The following is a 24,282-nucleotide window of genomic DNA, read 5'->3' on the forward strand; positions in this document are numbered from 1 at the left end:
AAGAAATAAAAGAAAAATTAGCCAAGTGGTCATAAAGTAGAACAATATTGATTTACTCAATTCAAATTGTTTGGTGAAAATGTGTAAAATTCCCCACTTTCGTGGATAGTTTGATACCATCACACTGCATTATGGGTGGCCAAATCAGTCAAAAAAAACAAAAAAACATTAACAGTACTATAAACAAATAAAACCGTAATCAAAATAATGTCATTTTTGGTAGCATTAAAGACAGCTGGCCTACATATCAGAGTGTTAATACCCTTTTGAAATCCACTGAGTCATTGTGATCCATACTGTTGAAACTCTCATGCTGCTTTTATTGACATAATACAATTACATTGACATTCAATTACCCAAGTTCCTGTCCTAAAACCTTGTAGCAAAATTCTCTATGTAATCATTCAACATTCAGTCTAGGTGGATTGCAAGCGCAACACAACCTGGGGAAAAAAATGAAACAGAAGAGCCATCTCTTCCAAGCGCCCGACACAAAACATAGCTTTTTTTTTTGGCAGTGCAATAATCAAGTCCACTGGTCACAAGCATCTCACATGGTGGACCTTAAGAGTCTCTCAACTGGTAGCACTCCAACCAACTCCCTAGCAGGAGGATACAACACCGGCTACCTTTTTAACCATCTTCTCTGGTGAGTTTCCTCTTTTAGCTAAAGTAGGTTTGGCACGGGGTTAGGTGACAGGGAAGTGGTGCTGGAGGTCAGGGGAGCAGAGGGCAGTCACACGGCTGTCTCCTGGTCCTCTCTGGATCATCTGGTAGTGCTGCCGGTTCTCCAAGTAGGCTGCCAGCTCTGCATCCTTGGCCTTCTCTGCACGATGCTTTGGTGTGTCACCCTGCAGCACAAGAGAGGCAACTTGCTCAACATAAAAGACCGCAATGAAGAACCTAACTTCAATTAAGGCAGCATCTATTTCTCCTGATGTCTAAACATTAAGCTGCAGAGTCAAAGATCAGTCTGCAAAGAACAGTCTGCAAGTATTTTTGAGATGTAGGAATAATTTGCATTCAGATTTCATCATGGTTTAGATTTAATATTTCCAGTTATCAACAGTGAATATGCACCAAATGTTTGTTTGTCTGTGTGCAAAAGCAAATCTATAATGTTTTTAGACTCATCCAAGAGCTACTGTCCCATTTAAGAAATAGCTTCACAAAACCCAATTATTTCTAATTGTTTGTTTTTTAAAGTGCAGAGACCAAAAAAACTCAAAAGAGATAAAGAAAAGAGAAGAGAACATGGCGAGAGGGTGAGACAAAAAGACAGGAAAAGTCATTGCTAAGATATGCTGATGCCTCAAGGCCAAGAGTGAATGTATTGTGAGTGAGAAAGACAGACAGGCAGAAAGGGTGGGAGGATGAAGAGATGGCTGAGAGGAAAGAAAGCCAGGCTGAACTGCACCCCAAGGCCACAGGGTATGAATCAGACTGCTAGCTCACTGAGGCAGAGGGAGAGGGGGGGGTAGAGGGAGGTTGCTGAGTGTCATGGAATGTTTCATTTAGAGTAAAGGAAAGCTACAGTACCAGAGTACTGCAGGTATGAAAGCATGATAGAACAACTGACTGGCGAGGACTACACTCCTCCCTAGTGACACCTCAAGCATTAGGTCAGTAGCTTATGAGAGAGACTACATTGCAGACACACGATGTGGCAGTGAGATTTTGTATAGGAAAATTCTTCAAGCCTTGACATGAAAATCAAGACATCTTAAATGTGGTAAAGTCTGAGCTTTCCAGGACAGAAAGCTAAGATAAAAACCAGCTGTGGGGTCTTCAGAAGGAGGATCTTGTGAAGTACTGTAGTAAAAATTTTTAACCTTATGTTCCAACTGCCTTCTACCCACTGTGTCAGTGGAAGCTTAAACAAATGAATCCAATTGGCTATCTCTGCAGGAGAGGGTAAGCACATAAGACATTTTATGGTGGAGCCACTTGGAGGTAAGTACTTTAATTGACTCTGCAGGCATCTGGCTAGTTTGGTTCAGAGGGGACGTGTAGGGCACCGCTGTAGTGCTCCCCCACCCGATGTATAATTAGCTTGTCATAAGAAAGACAAGCTAATTTTCCTTCTGGATGATGATTAGGCCATACTATACCCACCACTTATCCATTTTACATTTTAGTCATTTAGCAGACGCTCTTATCCAGAGCGACTTACAATAGCAATTAGGGTTAAGTGCCTTGTTCAAGGGCACAACGGCAAATGTTTCACCTGATTGGGTTGGGGATTCGAACCAGCAACCTTTCGGACCCAACGCTCTTAACCGCTAGGCTACCTGCCGCCCTATCCACTGTATAAAACACTTCTCAAGGGTAGCCTATGCATCAACTTGGTTTCTTTTGGCCAAATAAAGAGTAAAGCGATGAGTGAAGAGGGAGCGTTGCTCTCACCTGTAAGTCTGTCTTCATAAGGGATGCCCCTGCCTCTACCAGGTAGTGACAGATAGTCCTCTGACACAGTGACGCTGCTTTGTGCAACACTGTCTCCCCACTGAGACAGAGAAAGACAGAGAGAGAGAGAGAGAGAGAGAGAGAGAGAGTAGCTCCAATGAGTAACTTTCTATTTAAAACTTGAACTAGATACATCACACCGAATATGTGTAACATGAGCATTTCAAAATCCATGTCTTGAACTTACTTTTCTTTTTCTGTTACATCCAGGATGTCTGTGGGTGCTGTTTTTGGGGAGGGGGAAGGGAAAAAATAGAAATGTCAAAGCATGTCCCTAAACCAATTACAATGCTCCAAGGTACTACTTTTATAAAGCTGGTGTAGGAGGACTTTCTGACAGAAAACATATCCCTTTCAAATATTGGAATGTATCATTCGTTGTTGAGCAAGAAAGACTCCATAAACGACAACAAGCGTACACAGAGTGAGATGTACCTGCGTTGTGGCTTGTCTTAAACAATGTACATGACCCTCAAATATATGGCGCTCCACACCTGGGACATAATTCTACTATTATAAAACATAGAGCCTACTGTGCTGGGTTAACTTCTGATACATAGTTGATATTTGAGAGGATCCAACAGGATGGTTCAGTATTGTGAGGGGGGGGGGGATGTCCTACAGACTTATATGGAACACATAAATATGTATCGCCTTGTCACTACCATTGTCCAGGATGTATTTGACAGTCTCCTTGCTACCAGTGTCCACAGCATAGTGGAGCAGGGTGCATCCTGAGTGGTCCTGCACTGACAGGTCAGCTCCCAGTTTGTGCAGCTCCTTCAGCTGGGAGAAGAGGGCACATGGTTATGACTGGAGGCGTGGGGGAATAGACTGCATTTTTATTAAAATTGCCGACCTGAGAAATGCTTACCCTGAGGTAAAGTCATCATCATTCCCTTGTTGAATGTATCAATTAGTGAGCCTACATTCACTCTACAGTATGTAGACCTATATGCAGTGTGCATATCCATTGGCCACTGTGGCTCCCACTCACCTTCAGATGGTCCTTGCTCTTCACACATTCAATCAACACTTCTGGTGATACTGTAAGTAATGAGAAATATGTGTAAGTAGAGTAAGAAGGCAGAAATATGAGAGGAGGCTGTAGATTCAGTAGTCATAACAATAGCAGACCATAATAAATGTATGACATGACAGTGTCCTTTGGGGAAAGATCTGAGTGGGGCCAGTGTTCATTAATAGCTCTTTATGGGGCACTTGTTTGTTTGGTTTTAGTGTTTGAATGTACTATATATCTTATGTAAGAGTCTTGGGAAAGGAACCTCAAACTGAATTGATGAGCAAAAACAATCTATTTACTCAGCTAACATGGACAGTAACGAGAGCAAGATGCAGGTTGCTGCCTTCAGTAGAAACCAAGTGTTTAAACACTGGATCATGAAACGTTTTAAATTAACACAGATAATCACATTAACGCCTGTTGAGTTCTTGGGTTCAGTCTCAATATGGCAAATCCTTGTTCAAAGCACCAAAATACCCTTTGTAGATTATTTACCCTAATCCACCCATCTGCATGTTTTCCATCGAGGAAGGAAAACAGTCAACTCGAAATTCCCCACAGCATTCTCACAAATCTCAGTTAGCCAGCACTGCAAGTCAAACAGTTGCTACCACAACGTCTGCGTCTGAAGATATGCTCTAGAATCCTGCTGTCAGAGCGGAACAACCAGAATTAGAAAGGGGCTGCTACTGGAAATATAGTTTTTTTTCTTTAGAAAACAACTAGAGAGATGCCAAGTCAGCTCTTGAGAATATATTCCGACTGGGCTCATGCCAGAATCTTTGTGAGGGATGGACTTGAATGCTAATGTTTTTCATGTGAATTTTAATAACCCTTCCCCGCAGCACAGTAGTTCAAATGCCGTGAAATGCATACCTTAAGTGCCAATATATTTTTTTCGGGTAAAACCCTTTGCATGATGTCAGGTGAACTTGCAGGGGCTTGTTTAAGCAGGGCCACAAAGGCTAAGACGTTTTTTTAAGAAGTCTGTTATCGTTTGACATTATTCATAGTGAAACTTCATTCTGACAGGAATTAGCTGATTGATGATTTTTCAAAACATCAAGCACTAGAGCAAAACAGTTGTGGGCACCGATTTACCCCCATCCACTTGCTGCCAAGTGAACTGCGTCAATTTATAATCACCTAGTGTAACAATTCAAAGTGCGTTTGTTTTACCTTTGTCTGTATTGCACAGTGTATTCTTCTCCACCCTGGGGGAGATAGAGAACAGGACACGATTCAAGGATCATAAAACAAACAGTTCACATCTGTGTCTACAAAACAAATGCACCTAAAGCCCACCTCTCTCTGCACCAATTGGGTTTTCATAGCAAACATCCATGATAGGAAAAAACAAAAACAAACCAAATCCCAAAAACTAAATTAAAATGTCCCAAAAAAAGACTTGCTTCGGTTGCATGGATTTGGTGTTGGTTCAGAGGAGAGGTGGTGTGGTTAATTAGACAGTCCCTTGATGTGCTCTGTTTTTCCAGGCGTCCCTTGCCTGCCAACTAGCCCAAGGTAAAAGATTATAATACGTGTGCTTGCAGCCAAAAGAGCTCCCCCTCTCTCCCTCTCTTCCATTCTGTTTCAGCCAAACACACACACACAGAGCTGTGGCAGTAGGGCAGTGTGAGTGGACAGAGAGGCAGCTCTTGGGCCTCCCTGCTGTCACTCCAGGTTATGTTACTGTCTGAGCCTGGCTGGGCTGTCTGTTTGCCGGAAGCCAAATCCACCACACACTAATCCACTGAGAACTGACACAAGACTGTAACATCAAACGCACACAGGCAGGAACAGTGAAGCTGAGACTGACTGTCTGAGGAGCAGACCTTGTACTGACCAGACAGATTATCCTACTTACTTCCTGGTCAATCCCACCTCTCTCAGGCTGGGCTAAAGACTGGTTCTTCATCTTTGTTATTAGCACAGAGCAGAAGGGGTAAACAATCATGGGTATGAAAGGTATGAATATATAAAGCACATTAGCGGGTCAGAGATCATTGTATTCATTGAGAATAAAAAACCCTGCCTGAATAGATACTATAATGGTCATGAAGATGTTGTACCACTTGCTCTGAGTGGTCATCTACCAGGATGGCTAAGCAAGCATTTAATAAAGCCATATTAAAAGATTATGAGATTTGGGTGAATAAATAAAGCATTATTACAATGTTACTAGAATCTCACAAAACAAGTAGAATACTGCTGTAATTGAACTAGTTTGGTTTGGGAAAATGGTAGTGAATTAGAAAGAAAATCTTCATCAGACAGAGTATACTCTTTTAGAAACTGTCTGAAAACTTGAGAAAGGGTCAATCCAGGGCTCTCTAATCCTGTTCCTGGAGAGCTACCCTCGTGTAGGTTTTCGCCCCAACCCCAGTTGTAACTAACCTGATTCAGCTGATCAACCAGCTAATTATTAGAATAAGGTGCGTTAGATTATGGTTGGAGCTAAAACCTACAGGACAGTAGCTCTCCATGAACAGAGTTAGAGAGCCCTGGTCTAATCTGTTGGAAACCTTGATCAGTACAATCACCCGGACTTGAAAAATAATACAATTAGACGCAACAGAGCAGATGCTTGCTGTGCAAAGCAAAACATTGTGATCATGGTAAATCTGAGGAGAAAATAATCCCTGTAACAAGTCTTTCCCCAAGGTCTGGGAGTCCTATATGTCTGTGGGTTACTAATGGGCCTGCTTTCCTCTGTTAGAGGTAATTAACCACACAGAGCCCACAGTCTCTCTCATCAGCCCAGGAGTCTCCCACAATTACCCAGTCTGTCTCCATCCACTCCTCACTACAGTCTCACTCCCTAGGTAAATCTTTGATCAAAAGACGTTGAGCATCTTGTCAGAGTTCCATATTTAAAACTCTTGACAAAAGGCAGCTGGCTTCCTGTCAGCTGTTACCAGCACGCGTCATTGGTAGGGCTGGGAATTCTCCCCCATCACTAGTCATTCGGCTGTTTGACTGTGGAGGAGGCAGACGCCAGCAAGCAAAAGTGGTAGCTATAGGTCCAGTGTTCATAAGCTCAGGGGATCATAAGCTCATCATGAAGGGAATAGCTACTGTTCCACATTTGATGAAAGAGAGAGTGCCAGCCATGTGGTCTTTATATGTAGGCCATGCATTGTGTGTGATACAGTTGCTGAAACAGAAACATGCATGAAAGATATATCTTAAGAGGAAAGTGTGCTTTGATTTACTAAAGCCATCCAGTTTCACCCACACTTCATACAAATGTAATGAGTATTCCAGTCTTACATTACATCAAACTGCATTATCAGTTCCTTTACAGTGCCTGTGACAAACAGAACACTGGGAGGTTTGAAAAAAATAATATGTGGATCTGGAAACAAGTGAAGCAGACTAAAGTTTTAAGAAAAAGTTATCACAATCAATAGCTGGCAAAGCATATGTTCAAGCCCTGGGATCCTGGCAGCAATTTCCTTTGAGAGTGGGAACAAAATATGCAGCTAAGATGTGTTGGGCAACATCAAGCGAGATCCAGGGCAGATTACACACAGTTTACTGGAATATCTGGCTCACCTCATAATTACAGACGAGCCCAGCCTCTACAGTCCAGACACATAAATCTCCACCAACCTGACAGTTATTCTCCAATCACAGGGAGGAATTCAGAAGCTTTTATGTGTCCTTCTACAGTAAAACTAATGCCTAGGCATTAGCCCTGGGAATAAACATGAGTCTTCATTTCTCAGGCAAGGTTACTCATTATGTGATCTCGTATTCATATTCCTCCTCCTCCTCCTCCTCAGCAGTTGATAGACATCAACTGATCTGCTTCATAGAATCAAGGTTGCCTGCATGACTTAATACAATGTTAATCAATTGAGCTAAAGCCAAAGCAACAGGATTGACCTTAAAAGACACAAGCCGCAAGATTTACTGCTGTTGAATGGTCATTTCAATTAATTATATTCTGTTCCAAGTCAAGTGGCAGAGCTGCAGCTGGGCAGAAAAACAGACTCCAAATTGTGGCTTTAAATGGGGATAATTATTTTCTTATTAGGAAGTGAAAAGCAAGCCTGCTGGATGCTTAGAAGCCAAAGCTGGTAACAATTTGTCACCTCGGAGATCGTTAATGCAAACAGTCTGTACATTCCTGTGTAAGTGAGAAAAGACGGTCTGTCTCAGAATAAGGCTTAATAGGCAATTAGAGGAGCTGACGGTTTGGTTCAGCACATAGATCTTTCGAAACGCAAACATTGAGTAAACAATGGTATGGTGTGCCGTCTTTTCTTACCATCGTTCATTTAGCAAAGATTCAGGATGTTTGATGCATGCTGGACTGTGTGCTCTGGTATATCAGAGCTCCCTACAGTATTTATTGAATGGTAAATACTAGGTTTCCATCATACTGTATACATGTATTGATTGTGATGCCCTGAGAAGCTTACATTTTAGAGTATGAACCCATCTACATGGGAGCTGCTGTCCAAATCAACACGATTACATCTTCTGTTACCTCATTACCTTCTACTGTCCGTGCAGCCAAAACACACTCTACAAATAACAATCTCCTTTTCTAGGAGGAACACGCATTACACTCAGTTGCGCACTATCATTACAAAATACAGTGAATAAAGAATATAAATGTGACACATCTTATAAAGCCACCTCAGTGAATGCTACATGGTCATTTAAGTGGATTTGTTGAACAAAACATCAGAGGAAAAGCTGACAGTGTTTGCTTTGTATCAAGGCTCAAATATCCTCTCTTTTAAGACTAGCTGATTACGGACTAATTACCCATTCAATATAAAAACAAAGCCCTTGCTAGCATCCTAAGCATTTTACCCAGACATCAAGAAAAAAAAAAGCTGTAAATCTCAAATGAATTACGACATTGGAAATAATTATAATTGCACGACAGGGAAGCATAACACAGGGAAAAATCTGGCAAGGAAAAGCTACAAAATACATTAATCAGTCTGTTTGGCAGATCACTGAAGTGACAAGCAAAACTTAAATTCTGGGTAATTTCATACGGCTGCTGCTTGGAGTGGCTTTGCAGTGCTGCACACATGACAGCGTTCAGAAGATGTAACTTCTCATTAGTCATCTCAGTGGACATGGAAAGGATCCATCATGCAAATCTGCCTCCAGATGAGACTCAATCAACAGTGAATTAGCGTCGCTGACAAACAAGAGTGGGAAAATTACACATAAAATGACACATAATTCATGGTAAAATCAAATGTGAGGTTGTGCCTGTCTGTGAGTACTCTAAGGCAGTCTCTCTCTCTCTCTCAGCTGTCCAAATGGAGCTATTGTATGTAAAGGAGGGGATGGGGCACAGTGACCGTGAGAGGCAGCACATAGGCCTGTTTGTGCCATATGGTTCCATCAGCAGCTGAATGTCATCCCCACATTCTCACTAGCATCCTGCCAAGCTGGGACGTGAAGATGATACTATTGTAAGGACAATGTCACCATGACACAACATCAAAATATCCCTTAGAAATTCAGTTTCAAAGATCTGATTCTCTCTCTTCACTGGATGCTACTGTACCACATGACATGTCTGGCACATTGCGTTGAGGTCTGTGATATTGTGTAGACTCCAGACCAAGGAACTAGTAAGCAGAAACTTTGCAATGTAAATGCATTATTGTGTGACAGAGAGAGCAAAGGGCACAATTGAGAAAGTGACTTGGTGAAAAGAAAGAAAGTGAAAGAGGTGAAAGGGGGCTTTGATCTCACCTCAAGTTTGGGTTGAAATCAGCTGCAGTAGTGTTAGACCGATGGATACATCCAGCCCTTTAAGACAACAGCAAAAAAATGGATGGACCAACAACAACAAAAACGATGAGCACAGAAATTATAAATCATAAATGTGTAAACATGCAAGATAAACAATGAAAACAGAAACAACTGGAAAGCCTCATTTTGAGAATGTGTTATTGGCATTGAGATGGTATGATAGAGTTTTAAGTTCATCAGCTGCAACAAAAAAAAGATATACAATATTACGACTTGCAGTAAGCAAAACTTACAGTAAGTGCACTTACACTCAAAAGGAATGGTAGTGCTTCACCCCTTCTAACTGTATTCAATTTTCACAGGCCACTCCGGCCCAGGCACAAAGACCATTACAGAGCTATAGGTACGGCAATGGGGCACTGCTAGCCAACCCTCTGGGTAGTCCTAACAGTGTTCTGCTGGCTTCTCTGGATTTATGGGCAAGAAGTATGGCCGCTGACCAGAGGGGCAACAGTATCTTTTACGTCCACTCTGCCATCAAAGGTACCGGCTACACACTCAAAAAAGAGTGTGTTTTTTCAACAACAAAAAACTGCACCAGAGTTCTATTTTGTGGCACAGAGCTCTGTGTGTTATTGTTTTTGTTTTATTTTTTCAATTTTACCTTCATTGTGCCATGGCAAAATGGGCTCAAGTGACTGTATTGTATGTTGTGGTGAGTGACCATGGACCCTCACGGTCCCCGTCATTGGTGTGGCCACAATATCAAAGAGCAGCCTAACGTCATTATATTTCATGGCAGATTCAATTTGGAAGGGCGAGTCTGTGGCAGATGCTGTTATACACTGTCATTTTCCCTCCTCCTCTCTGGCTCCAATATAGGGAGGTAATATAAACAAAGCACAATCAGCACTAAAAACAAGTCCTACAAACCATTCTCAGTTCATAAACACTTAATAAGAATGAATTACATTATGAAAGCAAAAACAAAAATATGTTGTTTTGATGTGTTTGCTCATGAAAAAAAACAGCATTTCACTGCTTGTCATTTCAGTTTCATGAGACTCAAGGAGGTGAACCATAACACTTTTCTGAAATTATGGACCATGACAAATACGTACAACTCCACTGTGAAGAATGCATTTCCTTGCAAAAACTGGAATGGTACGGTGCTTTATTGACCTAGTGACACTGCAGACTATTTCATGGAACAATTCCTGGCCTAAGTAGATTTGTACGCCTACATGGAACCATACTCTAACAGTGTCACAGGCAAGACCCTTTTCTAATGTCCGACCCCTTCCTATTCAGTCCAGGCGAGCGTGACAGTGGCTACGGGAGGCTACACTGGTTCTGTCCGATAATGAGGGTTGGCTAAATCTTCCCCAGCCTCATTTTACTCCTGAGCATATCACACCCTGCCAGGGATATGGCCATGGCTTAAAACTGTCTGGCACCGCCGGGCCTAAACACTGTGTTTAAATCCCTCTTACAATGGTGTAATGGCTAGCTGCATTGTTTGCATCTCTACGTGAAGTAGTGTCAAGGAAAGCAGTGTGTTACAAGAACAAAATCAAAGCTGTAATATGTGATTTGGGAGATTGGCGGCTGCCTCTGTCGGGGCACCACCCCTGTGTTTTAGTCTCTCTTCTCACCTGGTGAGGGCTGGCTTACTGGACCTGAGGGAGTCGCTGTGTGCCAGTGCCTCCACCACCGAACTGTCACTGGATATTCGCTTCCTTTGAGTGGTCTTCTGGAGGTCCATGATCCTGTGAGAGAGAAATAGAGAGAGAGAGATAGACAGAAAAGAGGGAGAGAGAGAGAAAGAGAGAGATACAGTATGTATAAGAAATGATGAGGTTCGAGATGGCCTAGAAGGGGTGACACATTGTATACATTATGGAAAGACAGAGTAGTGAGAGTACTGTATCTATTCCCACTGGGTCCTGAAGCGCGGTAAACATTTAAGCCTTTTCTTGTTATAAAATAAAGCAAGTGTACATCAGAGGTGGCCACTGATATATAACAATAAAGTATGTTTATATTGCTGGGGGATCTAGTGCAAATACAAAAAGGTACACACTGTACAGATGAACCCATTTGGAAGATGGAAACCAGAACATTTCCACCATTGGGAGCAGAGTGCATAAGCAAAAGAGAGAACTTGTGTATATGAGACAGAATTATAGAATGATGGGGTCTAAAGAACGAATAAGGTTGGATATAGAAGCAAGAGAAATGTTAATGGTAAAACGTTGCAGTTAATGAAGACACTAATATGCAATAGAAATGTTCCTGTCATCCAGCACCTACAGTACTTGCTTTTAAGCTTATTTTCCCCAATTAGGTCAAAAGAGGGTGTTAAAATGATAAAATGGTGTTCAATTGTTAATACAACCAATAATAGCTAATTATAACATTCTAGTTTGATTGAATATCTTTTTATATTCCATTCTAACTGAAGAGCTGCAACAAAAGAGCAGAAGTGCTGTGCGGATCATTATTTAATCACTTGGGGTCTTGTTGTGGAGTGTAATGATCCGAAACATGTTGTGGTGCTGGGTCTGTCAGTCTACCACCAACCTGCTCCATCTCTCCCACATTCATCACATTAGTCTCTCTGATTTCCAACCAGGACCAGAGGCAAGGGAAACAAAGAGCATACACTCAGCATACAGGAAATGTGTCTGTAATGGTAAAAGACTGTGCAAAAGCTGTTAAAAATTGTTGATGGGTAAAATATTTTGGAATATAGATGTAGGGATGCTGTTCAGATCAATTGGGGAAAGTCAGCAACTCACTAAAATAGTGATGCTTTTGCAGGGGGAAAAGTTGAAGGGCAGGACTTGAACCAGGGAAGTGCAGAGCCTAGAAAATGTAGAGTTTCTCAGGAGTGAACAGTCTGCACTTCTAATTGAGATGTGCATAGCTGCATACACATTGTCTGTTCAATCGGATTGGTGATTTATGAAATATTGATAATATGAGAAACAAAGATGATCAAAGCCTGACATCTAAATTAGGAAGACTGTTTCCCAAAGATCTAAAGCTGACATTTTTAACTAATAAAGATCCACAGCAGGACTAGTGTGTATTTCCAGGACTATGGAAGCACTAAAACAAAGCATACAAAATCCCAGCTATTCATTGTGACAGAGGAAGCAACAATATTATTTGAGAGCGTCATGACTCATGAATGTGTGTTTAGTGATCTAATTGCTCTTACTATAGATCCGACCCAGACATAAAACTCATCGATCCCCCAAACCCTAAACCTAACCTAGGCTAACCCCATGCTCAGCCGGCCACTTCCCCATGTCTCGTTCCGAGCCCAACCCACTCTCTGGCTGCCTGCTCATAGAGATAAAAACATTATTGAAAAGAGTTAGACAGCTATGGCCCAAAAAACAACAACAAACAAACATCTTTATGGAGACAAATCCTGCTTTGACAAGACTATAGCGTCAAATGTAAAATGGATCATCAGATTGGGAGTGAGCACCTCTCACCCCCAATCTCAGTTGTGATGTTCTATTGTGGGCATGTCTGATTTTCTCCATTTCATAAGTGAAATAGAATCTTGATTCTAAGGAAGGTGGGAGTGAAACATAAGCAGTGAGGCAGATTGTACTGTATTCATTCCCATTCCGGGGGGAATGCTGGGTTTTTGCTCATCACCTCCCACATTCATCCTCCTCCACCTATTCCAACCCACACAATCAACTTTGCATTTTAAATAAAACCAATTGCCCTGGCAACACACACATGGGTGCAGAAGCATCTATTTTCAAATGATCCAAATGTTATATTTTGAGGAAAATAAAGCAACACAGTACACACTTTGCTGTTAAAATGCACTCTGCTGGTGTAAACCTTATTTTCCATGAGCTTGAATGTGTTCCACCCACAAAGATCTTGGACTTGTGCTTATCACTAGAGGCTTCAGTCAAGAACACAAAACCCCCTGCTACATCCAAGTAAAACTCAAAGGAATCTTATATGGCTATAGGGGGAGACACGTCCATGGGCAGAGTAAGACAATCTTGGGAGGACAAGATAAGTTAAGAACTTTGCAGGAGAGTGAGAGAAAAGGAGGGGTGAACAGGAAGGAAGGTCAGATCGATACCTCTTCCCTGACAGGAAAGGGAAGCTGGAGTGAGAGGAGAAGAAGTGGGATGTCTTGTGTCTGACGTCCATGGCCTCGCTGTCTGAGTGTGGGCTGGTGGGACTGACGGTAAGAGGACAGGGTAGAGGAGTGGATGGAGGAAAAGAGGGCAGAAGGAAGGGCAGACGGGAGGAAGGAGAGAGAACAGGAACAATTCAGGGGTGTTTTACTTCAATAACATGCCCAAATAATGTTGCACTTTTCTTTTTATATACATTTAAACTGATCTGTGATTAGGGAAAGGAGGACAAAGAAGCCGGGGATCTTCAGAGCCAGTAGCAGGAATAGTTAATAAATGGTACAAGATCAGTTAAGCCAATGAATTGGTTCTGAAAAAAATTATGTTTATGCTAGTATGCAAATAATGTAACAGTTAGGATGCGCATCGTCTTAAATTTCCTTTGATGATTTGATACATTGCCAAGAGTCTAAGGTGGCATTCATCTATGACAAATTGCCTCCAACACAGTGCTGCTATCCCCCCCTCAGCCTGTCTTTCTAGACTACAGGGATCCAAAATGGCCTTTTATTAGGAATTCTATTTCAAGCCCTGGCCAGCAGCATGAGAGAACATGGCAAAAATAATGTGGCCTCTACTTTGAAAGCATCAAAAGATAGACATGCCAATAGACCACAGAGCGAGAAGAGAGGGAGAGGCTACACTCCCCACACGCCCTCAGAGATAGTCCCACCATGTTTACTTTGGAGGGGGAATGTGTGGGTCGGGTTAGGATCTGCCTCTGCCATGTTTGAACTCCATGAACCTGTTGCCACACCTCGTCTTCATTAAACTCTCCTTAAATCCCTAAATGGATGGGGGACAGGGTCCTGAGCTAAAGTGTAGAGAAGAGAGACTTCCACTAAGGTGAAGTTACTGTAGAACAGTAATAATTACTGTAAATTGACGTGAGCAATACGTTAGTAACAAAAGGTACAATAATGTGGAGGAGATTCTACTGTGGAAAATTATTCGAGAAATATCATGGCACACAGACACTTCTAAAAAATATTAACATGCAGTTATTGAGGCACAGCTGATCTAAGGAGATGGCCTGCTAACTGTTACTGTATAAACTTTCAAATTATGTAGCAGGAAATATTAGCGCTCCAGGGATGTAGTCAGTTGATAGAGCATGAGTTGAAAGGGTTGTGGAGATCCGTGGAAATGTATTCACAACTGTAAGCGCTTGATAAGACTCTTCAAAAAATTAACATACAGTATGGAGTAGTGGAGCTGCATGCATTTTCCAAACTGTTAGCAATGTAGGGAACACTTTGTATTGTTCAGCCATGAACAGACAATGGCTGGGCTTCTCTTTTTGTTAAGTTGATTACAGTAACAGTATTTCAACCTGGATCTTCTCCCCTGTTGACACAGTTATGTGCTATGAGGTGGAGGGTTTCTAAAGTCACTCTGTGAATTCAGGTGAGTATGGCCCTTCTCCTTCCTAGGGTGATTATGAAGACAGCCCAGTGGTTAGAACTTAAATGATTCATAGATTTAAATGGGTGGGGGTTAATGGGCGAGCATGGCCTCTGCATTCCTCAGTAATAATTCAGCAGGGCAAAATCAGCACGGTCCCGTGAGGAGTGTACAGTTTTATTGTGTTATAGCGTGCATGTCCAAACACAGATTCAACCCACGGTTTACTCAGCCTTTATTTTAGTGTCCTGGACCTGGGGCATGCCAGTCGGATTATTACTACACTATTTCAGCCTGTCAAAACAGCACCGCTGGAAACCACTTTCAAACAGACTGGTTCACAGAAAATGACCTGGAATGTATTCACTGTTATAACCCCCATAAAGCTCCAATGGAGCTGCCCCATCCTTTATCTAGTGCACTAAACTGATCTCCAACAGAAATTCCCATTAGAAGCTGTGAGCAGCAGCTGCTTCTCTTACCTGGGACCCGGTGAGGGGGGAGGAGAAGAGGAGGAGGATGGGAAGGCAAACTTGCGAGATGCCTCCGCGAATTCACCAGAAGAATCAACCAGATCAGGCATCCCTGGTGAGGTGCTCACCGTCTCCGTGACGACCAGCTCCGGGTCCAGGATGAAGAGCTCGTCTTGGGATATCTCAGTCACATAGTTTAGGTGTTCCCGTTATGGAGAGAGAAACCATAATCACTTATGTACAGATCATAACGGCCATTGAACATGTTACTTGTTTATTTTGCTTTTGTTATAGGTGTTCCATTACTCTGCATAATCAATGTATTCAGTGGTGTAAACTACATAAGTAAAAAATACTTTAAAGTACTACTTAAATAGTTTTTTTGGGTATCTGTACTTTACTATTTATATTTTGTCAACTTTTACTTTTACTCCACTACATTCCTAAAGAAAATAATGTACTTTTTACTCCATACATTTTTCCTGACACTTAAAAGTACTCATTACATTTTGAATGCTTAGCAGGACAGGAAAATGGTCCAATTCATGCACTTATCAAGAGAAAATCCCTGGTCATCCCTACTGCCTCTGATCTGGCGGACTCACTAAACACAAATGCTTTGTTTTGTAAATTATGTGTGAGTGTTGGAGTGTGCTACTGTCTTTCAGTAAATAAATAAAAAACTATAAAAGTATGCCGTCTGGTTTGCTTAATAAGGAATTTCAAACTATTTATACATTTACTTTTGATACTTAAGTATATTTAAAACGAAATACTTATTTTACTGGGTGACTCACTTTTACTTGAGTCATTTTCTATTAAGGTATGTTTACTTTTACTCAAGTATGACAATTGGGTACTTTTCCATCACTGAATGTATTATATATATATATATATATATATATAAATAAATAAATATAAATGGCACACACTCACCTGAGCACGATCAATTCTGTAAAATCGATCTGCAGTTGTGGCTAGAAGGAAAACATTTATAAATAGTATGAGATTTATAGAGAGTAAATAATATGAACATAGGCTTGTACACAACCTCACAAAACACACACACACACACACACACACACACACACACACACGCACAGTGTTCTAATGAGGCCAGAGAGGGCTGGGAACTGTGCAGGAGCTTAATCAAAGCGTTGACCTGATTAAACCAGCTCCGAAGCACACCATGCCTTTGCCACATGTTGTTAAATGAAGGAAAAGATGGATAACCTGTATAATAAACAGAGCAAGTAGGAGCAAAGGGCCACATAACTGGCCCAGTGACTTGGGGACATTACAAGGAGAGTCAAAGGGTTGTGGTAGTGGGTGTAATTCTAGATGAGACGAAATTAGAAAGATTTACTAAACATGTCATCAGACAATGACCGCTGTACAAACCTACTGCAAATCAAGGAAGTTATGAGAAACCCATTGACTTTTCAAAAGATGCATTCAGTTTGCAGGGTATTGGGGGACTGTACCGAACATCTCACACTGTTGCCAGCCAACTAGTTACAAACAGATTCACAGGAGACAGGATATGATCATATGTAAATATAATTGTATGTGCTCTTCAAAGGAAAATCAAACACACTCTTTTGAGATTTATGAGTATGGACAGTACTACATCTCAGCGTAGAAACTTAGAGGAAGTAGTGAGTGAAAAAAAAAAAACACTTTACATGGTTGTGGTCTAGTGATCAAATACTTTCTACAGATGATCATTTCCAACCAGTCAGCAGAAATTCCACTAAACTAACTCTGTCTCCCCCCTCTCCCCTCCATCCACTCCCCAGCCCTGTTCTGTTGGACTGTACCAGTAATTAAGCTTCACGCTGCCATTCTGTCTGACGAAGTGGGAATGAGCTCTTCCCTAGCCCAGTGGGAGCAGAATCAAAGGAGGTGTGCGCTGGAATTAAGTAGATGTGCAACGCTTCTTCCCCTACTTCCTCTACATCTAAGATGCCAAGAAAAAGACCCCTCTGTCTTCCACAGATGCTGCACATTGAATTTCTGCCAGCTTCACTGAGCAGAATAATCCAACTCTTATTTTTTAATAAACTGTATGCTTAAGAATATCTCACAGACAAGCATGAAGTTTGCCCAGAAGATTCCTTTAGTTTCTTAAGGTCTTTAAGGGCAGGTCTGTGTACTGCATGTTTCTCAGCTTCTCCTACATATCTGGGAAGGTGTTTTTTCTTCCACCTTATCATAATGTATCAAAAAGTATGATGTGGTTCTCCCGTACTAATTAAATAATCAGTCAAATCAGAACGCAGCTGGAATTCACTTGCTATGCTTCTAATCAAGAATTAGCCATGCTGTTTTGTGGAGAGAGAAAAATGTATAATTTCTCCACACGAGACCTTTACAACAGTCTTTTTTTGGACTGAGCCTTTAAGATCTGGGCTGCTTTATTACCAGTGAATAGAAGCTAATCTGTGCTGATTTCAATGGAGCAGCTATGGGATTTAATTAAGCTTTGAAAAGCTACATAAAATTTGGCTGGAGATTCTAACACCCTCCTTTCTCTACCAACTATCACTAGTTAGTAAGTTAATTAATTTAGCATTCAAACAATGATACCCTTCAGAGATCAGCTATCATATCAGTCTAGTGTGAGGAGATGGAAGATTGTGAGTTTCACTGCTGGTGGAGTGACTGATGAGCAGCAAGAGTACATAATATATGTAAACTGTGTTATGCATAGCAATGTATAGCTATTCCTAGCAATGCACATAACATAACATGTAATTCATAATACTGTCAGTGGAATAAACAATGCCTTGATAAAACTGGATATATGTAAAGGGCCATAGATTCATAAGAGACATGCAGAATCACTGACATTCTTACAGTACTACAGATTATTTACAGAAATATTATAAACTGTATGCTTAAGAAGATCTCACAGACAAGCATGAAGTCTGCCTAGAATATTCATTTTCTGCTATGCAACAATGAGCAGAAACATTCAAAGCAAATCAGTGACATTATTATCGAATTGATTTCTGTATCTTTGCACCAGAGCTGTTGATCTAAATTAATGTTAATGTGAGCTCGGTTTAATTGAATTTAATTGATCCTATTTCACACAGAAACGCAGCACAGCTGCGTTAAATTATGTTCTGTAGGTTGCTCTACCCATCTTAAATTCTTCTAAACAATAATCTAAAACAAATGTTTAAATTATCCTCAAAACCTGTGTTTTGAACATTTAGAACTCAATTTATGCTGTGTATATTTGCTTGTAATGTAAATGTGAATCCTTATCCTGCAGAAGAAATGCACTGATGCACTAATCGTAAGGTCCTAAAATGGCACTGATGCGCTAATTGTAAGGTCCTAAAATGGCACTGATGCGCTAATCGTAAGGTCCTAAAATGGCACTGTTCTATCATATTATGTCTACCTTGACAAAACATGAAATTCTATGGTGAATGAACCAAGAAAACAGTGACCTGTAAGAGTCAGAAGCTCCCACTTGCAAATGATCAGATTATGTGAAGCGCTCTCTCTTCAGCGTTGAAGATAGACAGGGGACTAAAAGAGGAGGCACAAGAGGAATACTACACTATAGAAAGTGTAAGGAATAAATAGCAGCGCTCCTTATAAGAAGTGGTACTTACAGTCCAAGAAGCACCACTTTGGCGAAAGCTTCTGCGAGGAAAGGGTCTTTGATTTAGCTCCATCATCCTCCTGAGAAAGAAATGGGACCAATGAGATTAGTTCCACAACAGCCTGCTCTATACACTAAACATAAATGAGACTCGAAGGCCTTGACTCACGGAGGACTCAAATACTAAAAACCTTTTCTGCTGGATGTAGGGCAAGATTTAAAGGCCCTGAGTCTTGTGTTCAGACATAGGCTTTTTGAAATGAAAAGTACTTTTCTATTAACCCCTCCCCTACTCTTTCATATACAGTTCCATGAGTTTAGGAGGGCAGGTGTTTTCCCCTATGTGAGCCTCAGTCACAGAATCCTTGGTCCAAAGACCTTACAATCCCTTCTTTGGTCACTGTTCTGTGCATTGGCTGAACTGTACTTAATCCAAGCTTTTCCAAAGGTACTATAGTCCAGTGACCTTATGCAATGAGATACATTGACATAATCCTCTTCAGAACTTGATCTTGAAGGTAAGTCGATGTTTAGAGGAAAATAGGCTGAGGCAAGTCACAAAAGGAATTGTGTCTATTCAATGTTCAGACTGAAACAGACCTGTTGGAATGTGACGACAACAACAGAAGTCATTTCTAGGGCCATGAGTTTCTCCTGACCACATGCCTTGGCCAGGAAAACTCCAGGCCCTAGTTATAGGCTAAAACTAGGGCTGAGAGTTTTTCCTGATCAGTTTAACTGTGGTCAGGAAAACCTACTACTGATTTCCCATCTAAAGGTAAACTTGACCAGTCCATCTAACTTCCAAGGGGATCAGGAGGATAGCAGTGTACAGAATGTTATGATGCATGCACTAAGGAACTACGCTGAAAGATCATGCTTAGCTTAGGGCACAAATACTGGATACCACCTACAAGAAAAACACACACCCACACAAACAAAGAAAATCATGTACACAAGGTAGCCAATCTAATCAACACCAGACTTTTCTGGGTCTCGAACAGGAAACCCAAAACATGCAACCACCAAACGAGACAGTATCAACTAGTCCACTAACTAGTCTATGTCGTAGTGCTCGCTTATATTCAGCAAAAGTATTACTAACTGTAATAACATTGCCAAAGCAACCTTAACTGCAGCAGTTTCTTAAACATTGGATGCTTGCTGCATACAAAAATCACAGGCAAACATATTCCTGATTACACTCACAATCACAAACACACAACACTAAAGTACACATACAAACACATCTTAACCATGCTTAGGGGCACCGAGGAACAAGGAGAAAAACTCTTCCCAGAGGAACAAATTTGGGTTGGTTTGCATAGGGGAACAGGGCCACTACAGAAAGACAAGAGGAAAAAGAGTCTCCTGAGTACAGCCGCTATTATTCAGCCACTCACATTATGCAGCTGGTTTGGCTAAGCTGTGGATGGGGATATAAAGGAGGGCCAGGGTAACTGGGAGGAGTGTGTGGTTATCACTGGAGACAGACAGTCTCAGCATCTACCCGCACCTCTCGCTCTCTGGGTATGCAACTTAGAGCTTGTGGTGAAATCACTTTGTAAAAGCACTAGGGCACGATATTTGAATATTGATGCAACACACCCTTGACTGACTGCACAGTTTATTTGTTTTTAAGCCAACAAGGAACTACTGGATGTGAGAAGTATATTTGTGCTCTAGATTATTTTCTTGGAGACAAAAAAAAGAAATGGAAGAGTTGATCAAACACACAATTCCAAGTAAACACCTAATGAAACTATGAGAATTGTGGCTGCAGCGCTGTCTTTGTACTGTATGTGTTTTACGGTTATGCACAGGGAGGGACAGGTTTGACAAGTGTTTTCTTCAGACTTTAAGCATCACATACTCAAACAGTGTGTTCTCATAAAAATAACATGGTTATAAAAGGCCTCATCCTTGTTTTTGAATTAGATTATATTTTATGGTTATTAGTTTGTTCCGTCTGTGTTTGCTCCGTTTGTGAAAGTCGCTCCGGATAAGAGCGTCTGCTAAATGACTAAATTGTAAATGTAATCTGTGATCTAAAAGTCGTTTTTGATAAGGGGAATGTTTCCTTTTCAGACTTGTTCCTTTCCATGCCACAGACTCCATGTCCTGTCTCGTTTTACCAACCTGGAGCACCAGTCGTTTGAAGGAGGGATGAATGGAGATGAAGTCCTGTGGAATAGCCCCAAAAACACTGTAATCCCACAAATGGAGACTCTCCTTCCTGTCTAATGCCCCTACCCAAAGTAAATCACCACATGCGGATAGGAAAATAAACATCTCGTCTTGAAGTTACTATAATGACTGGTTTTGGATTGCAGAAAATGGGTTGAATGTAGTGGGAGAAACATTTCCCCCCCTCAATTTATGCCATCTTGTTGTATGCTATGAGTCCTACTTACCAATAATACATGTTTTTGGGACATATACATATAATGAAAGTGGATGATTACACATATTACAGAAGCAATTACCATTCTGCAACAGTATTTTAGTTATCATGCCTCCATTAGTGGCAGACAAAATCAAAATATCATTTAAGCCTTTTCTTATGACATGAGCTGATGAAAACAGCAACAAAACAACATATTGTATGAGAATCCCAAATGAGGGACAGCCATTGAGGGATTGTGGTTAAAAATAAGGAGATATATAATAATAAAATGATTGCAAAGCGGTGATGCCGCTAATCTGCAACAAATTTCATGCACTATTTATTTCAATGGGTTTTGAACCAAAAGGGACAGCGATGGGGCTAGAGGGGCAAGGATGTCATGTTTTGGCAAAATCTCAGTCTACCCCATTCACAAACAACCACACATGCAATCCTTTCCCATCCTAAAGACAGGTTTGGGCTTGTCTGTCGAGATGAGCCATCATATACCAGCCTGCGAGTAATTGCTCTTGACATCAGCAAGTTCCTCCCTCCTCTTCTAACCTCCTCTCTTCCTTCATCTCTTGCACTCTCACAAATTCATCACAATGATTTCCCAATCCTCCCATGGTATTAGCTCAGTCCTACCCCTCTCTGTCTTCTTCTACTCTCTGTCTGTATTGTCCTCCATCACAGACATTTCTGAGTCCTCCCTTGGTATTAGTTACCTCACAGCCACTGTCTTCATATGCTCTCTGCCTCTCATGTCCTCCTTCCCTTCTGTCCTTCTTTTACCCAGAGTTCCATCCCCTCATCAACCCACACTCTCTCCTCTGTCCCCTTCTCGCTGTCCCCCCCTTCTTCCTTCATTTCTCACCTCTTGGAGCCTCTCGATGTGGGAGCGGCATGTTTCCAGGTCACTGTCTCCCGGGACAACGATGAGGCCCAGTGGGATAGCTGTGGGGAAAGATGAGAGACAACAACATGCTGTTAAACACTGCTGCAAGCGCCCAGGGATCGAAGCATGAAAAACCATTCTACAGCTAGGTCCACAGGTAGCTCATAGACACAAGCTACAAGACACAGACCAACTGATTGTGTCCATTTATCAACTCGAAACCAGAAAGGTTTGGGGGAAGTTCATTTTGTTGGCAATAGATCAAGGATATATTTAGACTTGGGCTTCCTGGATGCCTTGTATTTCATAGAGTGCCACGCAAAGTCCAATGCACTTAGTGAACTCAAACCCCTTTGAAACGGCTGTCAAAGTAGGTGAAGTGTGTAAACAAAATAGCAATACAAAACAATAACAGAGGAAGAATTCTCTAAATGTGATGTCTGCAAGAGGAAAAACTGTCTGGGGACATGTTTGTCATTAGTTCCCATGCCCATTGATTTGTGCTAGACAAAAGACAGGCAATTAGGCCTAAAGTACAACTGGGCAGCAGGTGAGAGAGCAGATACACTGTATCAGTGAGTGCATCAAAACCACATTATGTGATCATGAAAGTCCGGGCCATTCACAGGGCCTTCTTTTGCGGTCAGAATAGAACAGAAGTGAATGACTCGTGGACTATCAGGCTGAGATTTGTGAATTGAAAAAGTGGCTCTCTGAGGAGCAGCAAGTTTCACAGGCGGAGAGAGAGAATAGCAGGCAGATTTCTCCACTGAGGAATGTGCTGTTGCCTAGCAACCTTGGAACAGTCTGTCTCTAATTCAATTCAGCTTCTTTCTCTTTTTTTTTCTTTCTCTTTTGCTGTCCTCACTCTGCAACAGCGGAGTTGTCTAAGCTCTTTATAGGTGTCAGGCAACTGAGACAACTGCCTAACTAGTAGCAGCCGCATGCTATATTTTTGGATCAGAGACGAGAGAATAGAGTATTAACCTCAGCTATGACAGCTAACATCACTTGTACCTCAAGATCCATGTGAAACATCAGGGACCTAACTTGATTCAGTGTTAGCCAGAGGGAGTCTGAGTGTGATATCTAGAATGAAGCTAAACAATGTGCAAATCACAGAATGATTGTTCACTTTCATGTGTTCGCTTCCATTTACATCTATGAGTAGCCTATCAAAAACAGCCTTGGAATTATCTTGTATGTCAGCAAGCATGAGGGTGCATTAGGTACAAAGTATGTTATTGGACCACTGTATGACAGTTTAATATGGACATTGAGTTTATTTATAAAATCAGTTAAAATTTACTTCAGGTTTAAAAGCATATCTTCTTTTCTTTTAGTTGCATGTTCTGACATCTAGTGGTGAAAAAAAAAAAAGAATAAACTACTTTCAGCATTCCGTGAACCGAATGGTAGGTACTGTTAGAAAACTGTTGGACCTCCACCAATTATGCCTGAGTATCAAAACCTACAGGGAGATTTTATGTCTAGTATTATAATTGCTAGCCTCGTACGAACATCCGGAAATCTTGCGAGCTTACATTCTATTTCACTACACGAATTCCACAGCGGTCATCAGGATGGTAATACGAGGCTATATAATTGCAAAAGTTCAGTAAGAACCTAATACATTCATCATACTTTCTTTCATACTTCTTTGGAGATATCCAACAACAAGGTCGGTCCATAGCAGCTGGGTTTTGTTTCATCGGAGACAAAAACAGCATCACTTGCATATCTCAGTTACATAACTTGGGCCCAGTAATTGTTGCAGTTTTGTTTGGAGAGGACAATCCTATACAACTTCAAGGACAACAGCCTTCACAAGTCCAGCCCAAACAAATGCTGCCCACAGTTTTTTGAGACAAAAACAAACAAACATTGTTTTTGGGAGGAGAGCATTAACTAATAGTCTGGGACACTGTCTGGAACAGTAGGTTTGTGCATGAGGATACGAATGTGATAACAATTAAGAGTGGGGGGGTGGCTCTAGCTGTGTTATGGGAGGTTATTACCGTGTTTTCCTAGCACACAGGTGCTGCAGGAGGCTGTAGAACACAGAACCACTGACAGAGCCCCTCTGGGG

At 41.4% G+C, this 24,282-nt stretch overlaps 1 protein-coding gene across 1 annotated transcript in view; it reads right to left on the reverse strand.

Moving 5' to 3' along the window:
* Window positions 1–689: 689 nt before the first annotated feature.
* Window positions 690–24,282, reverse strand: part of LOC121559957 (diacylglycerol kinase zeta) — a 42,074-nt gene continuing 18,481 nt past the window's right edge. Inside the window, exons 24-36 of the mRNA XM_045213966.1 lie at window positions 22,173–22,252; window positions 21,049–21,093; window positions 18,920–18,989; window positions 16,224–16,264; window positions 15,297–15,493; window positions 10,882–10,995; window positions 9,227–9,283; window positions 4,670–4,704; window positions 3,464–3,513; window positions 3,132–3,252; window positions 2,654–2,690; window positions 2,407–2,506; window positions 690–851 (exon numbers count right to left, since the gene is read on the reverse strand). Coding sequence (XP_045069901.1) covers window positions 690–851; window positions 2,407–2,506; window positions 2,654–2,690; window positions 3,132–3,252; window positions 3,464–3,513; window positions 4,670–4,704; window positions 9,227–9,283; window positions 10,882–10,995; window positions 15,297–15,493; window positions 16,224–16,264; window positions 18,920–18,989; window positions 21,049–21,093; window positions 22,173–22,252 — 1,109 coding nt within the window. The remainder of the gene's footprint in view (window positions 852–2,406; window positions 2,507–2,653; window positions 2,691–3,131; window positions 3,253–3,463; window positions 3,514–4,669; window positions 4,705–9,226; window positions 9,284–10,881; window positions 10,996–15,296; window positions 15,494–16,223; window positions 16,265–18,919; window positions 18,990–21,048; window positions 21,094–22,172; window positions 22,253–24,282) is intronic.

This window comes from Coregonus clupeaformis, unplaced genomic scaffold, assembly GCF_020615455.1.
Source record: "Coregonus clupeaformis isolate EN_2021a unplaced genomic scaffold, ASM2061545v1 scaf0180, whole genome shotgun sequence".
Classification (NCBI taxonomy): Eukaryota; Metazoa; Chordata; class Actinopteri; order Salmoniformes; family Salmonidae; genus Coregonus; species Coregonus clupeaformis.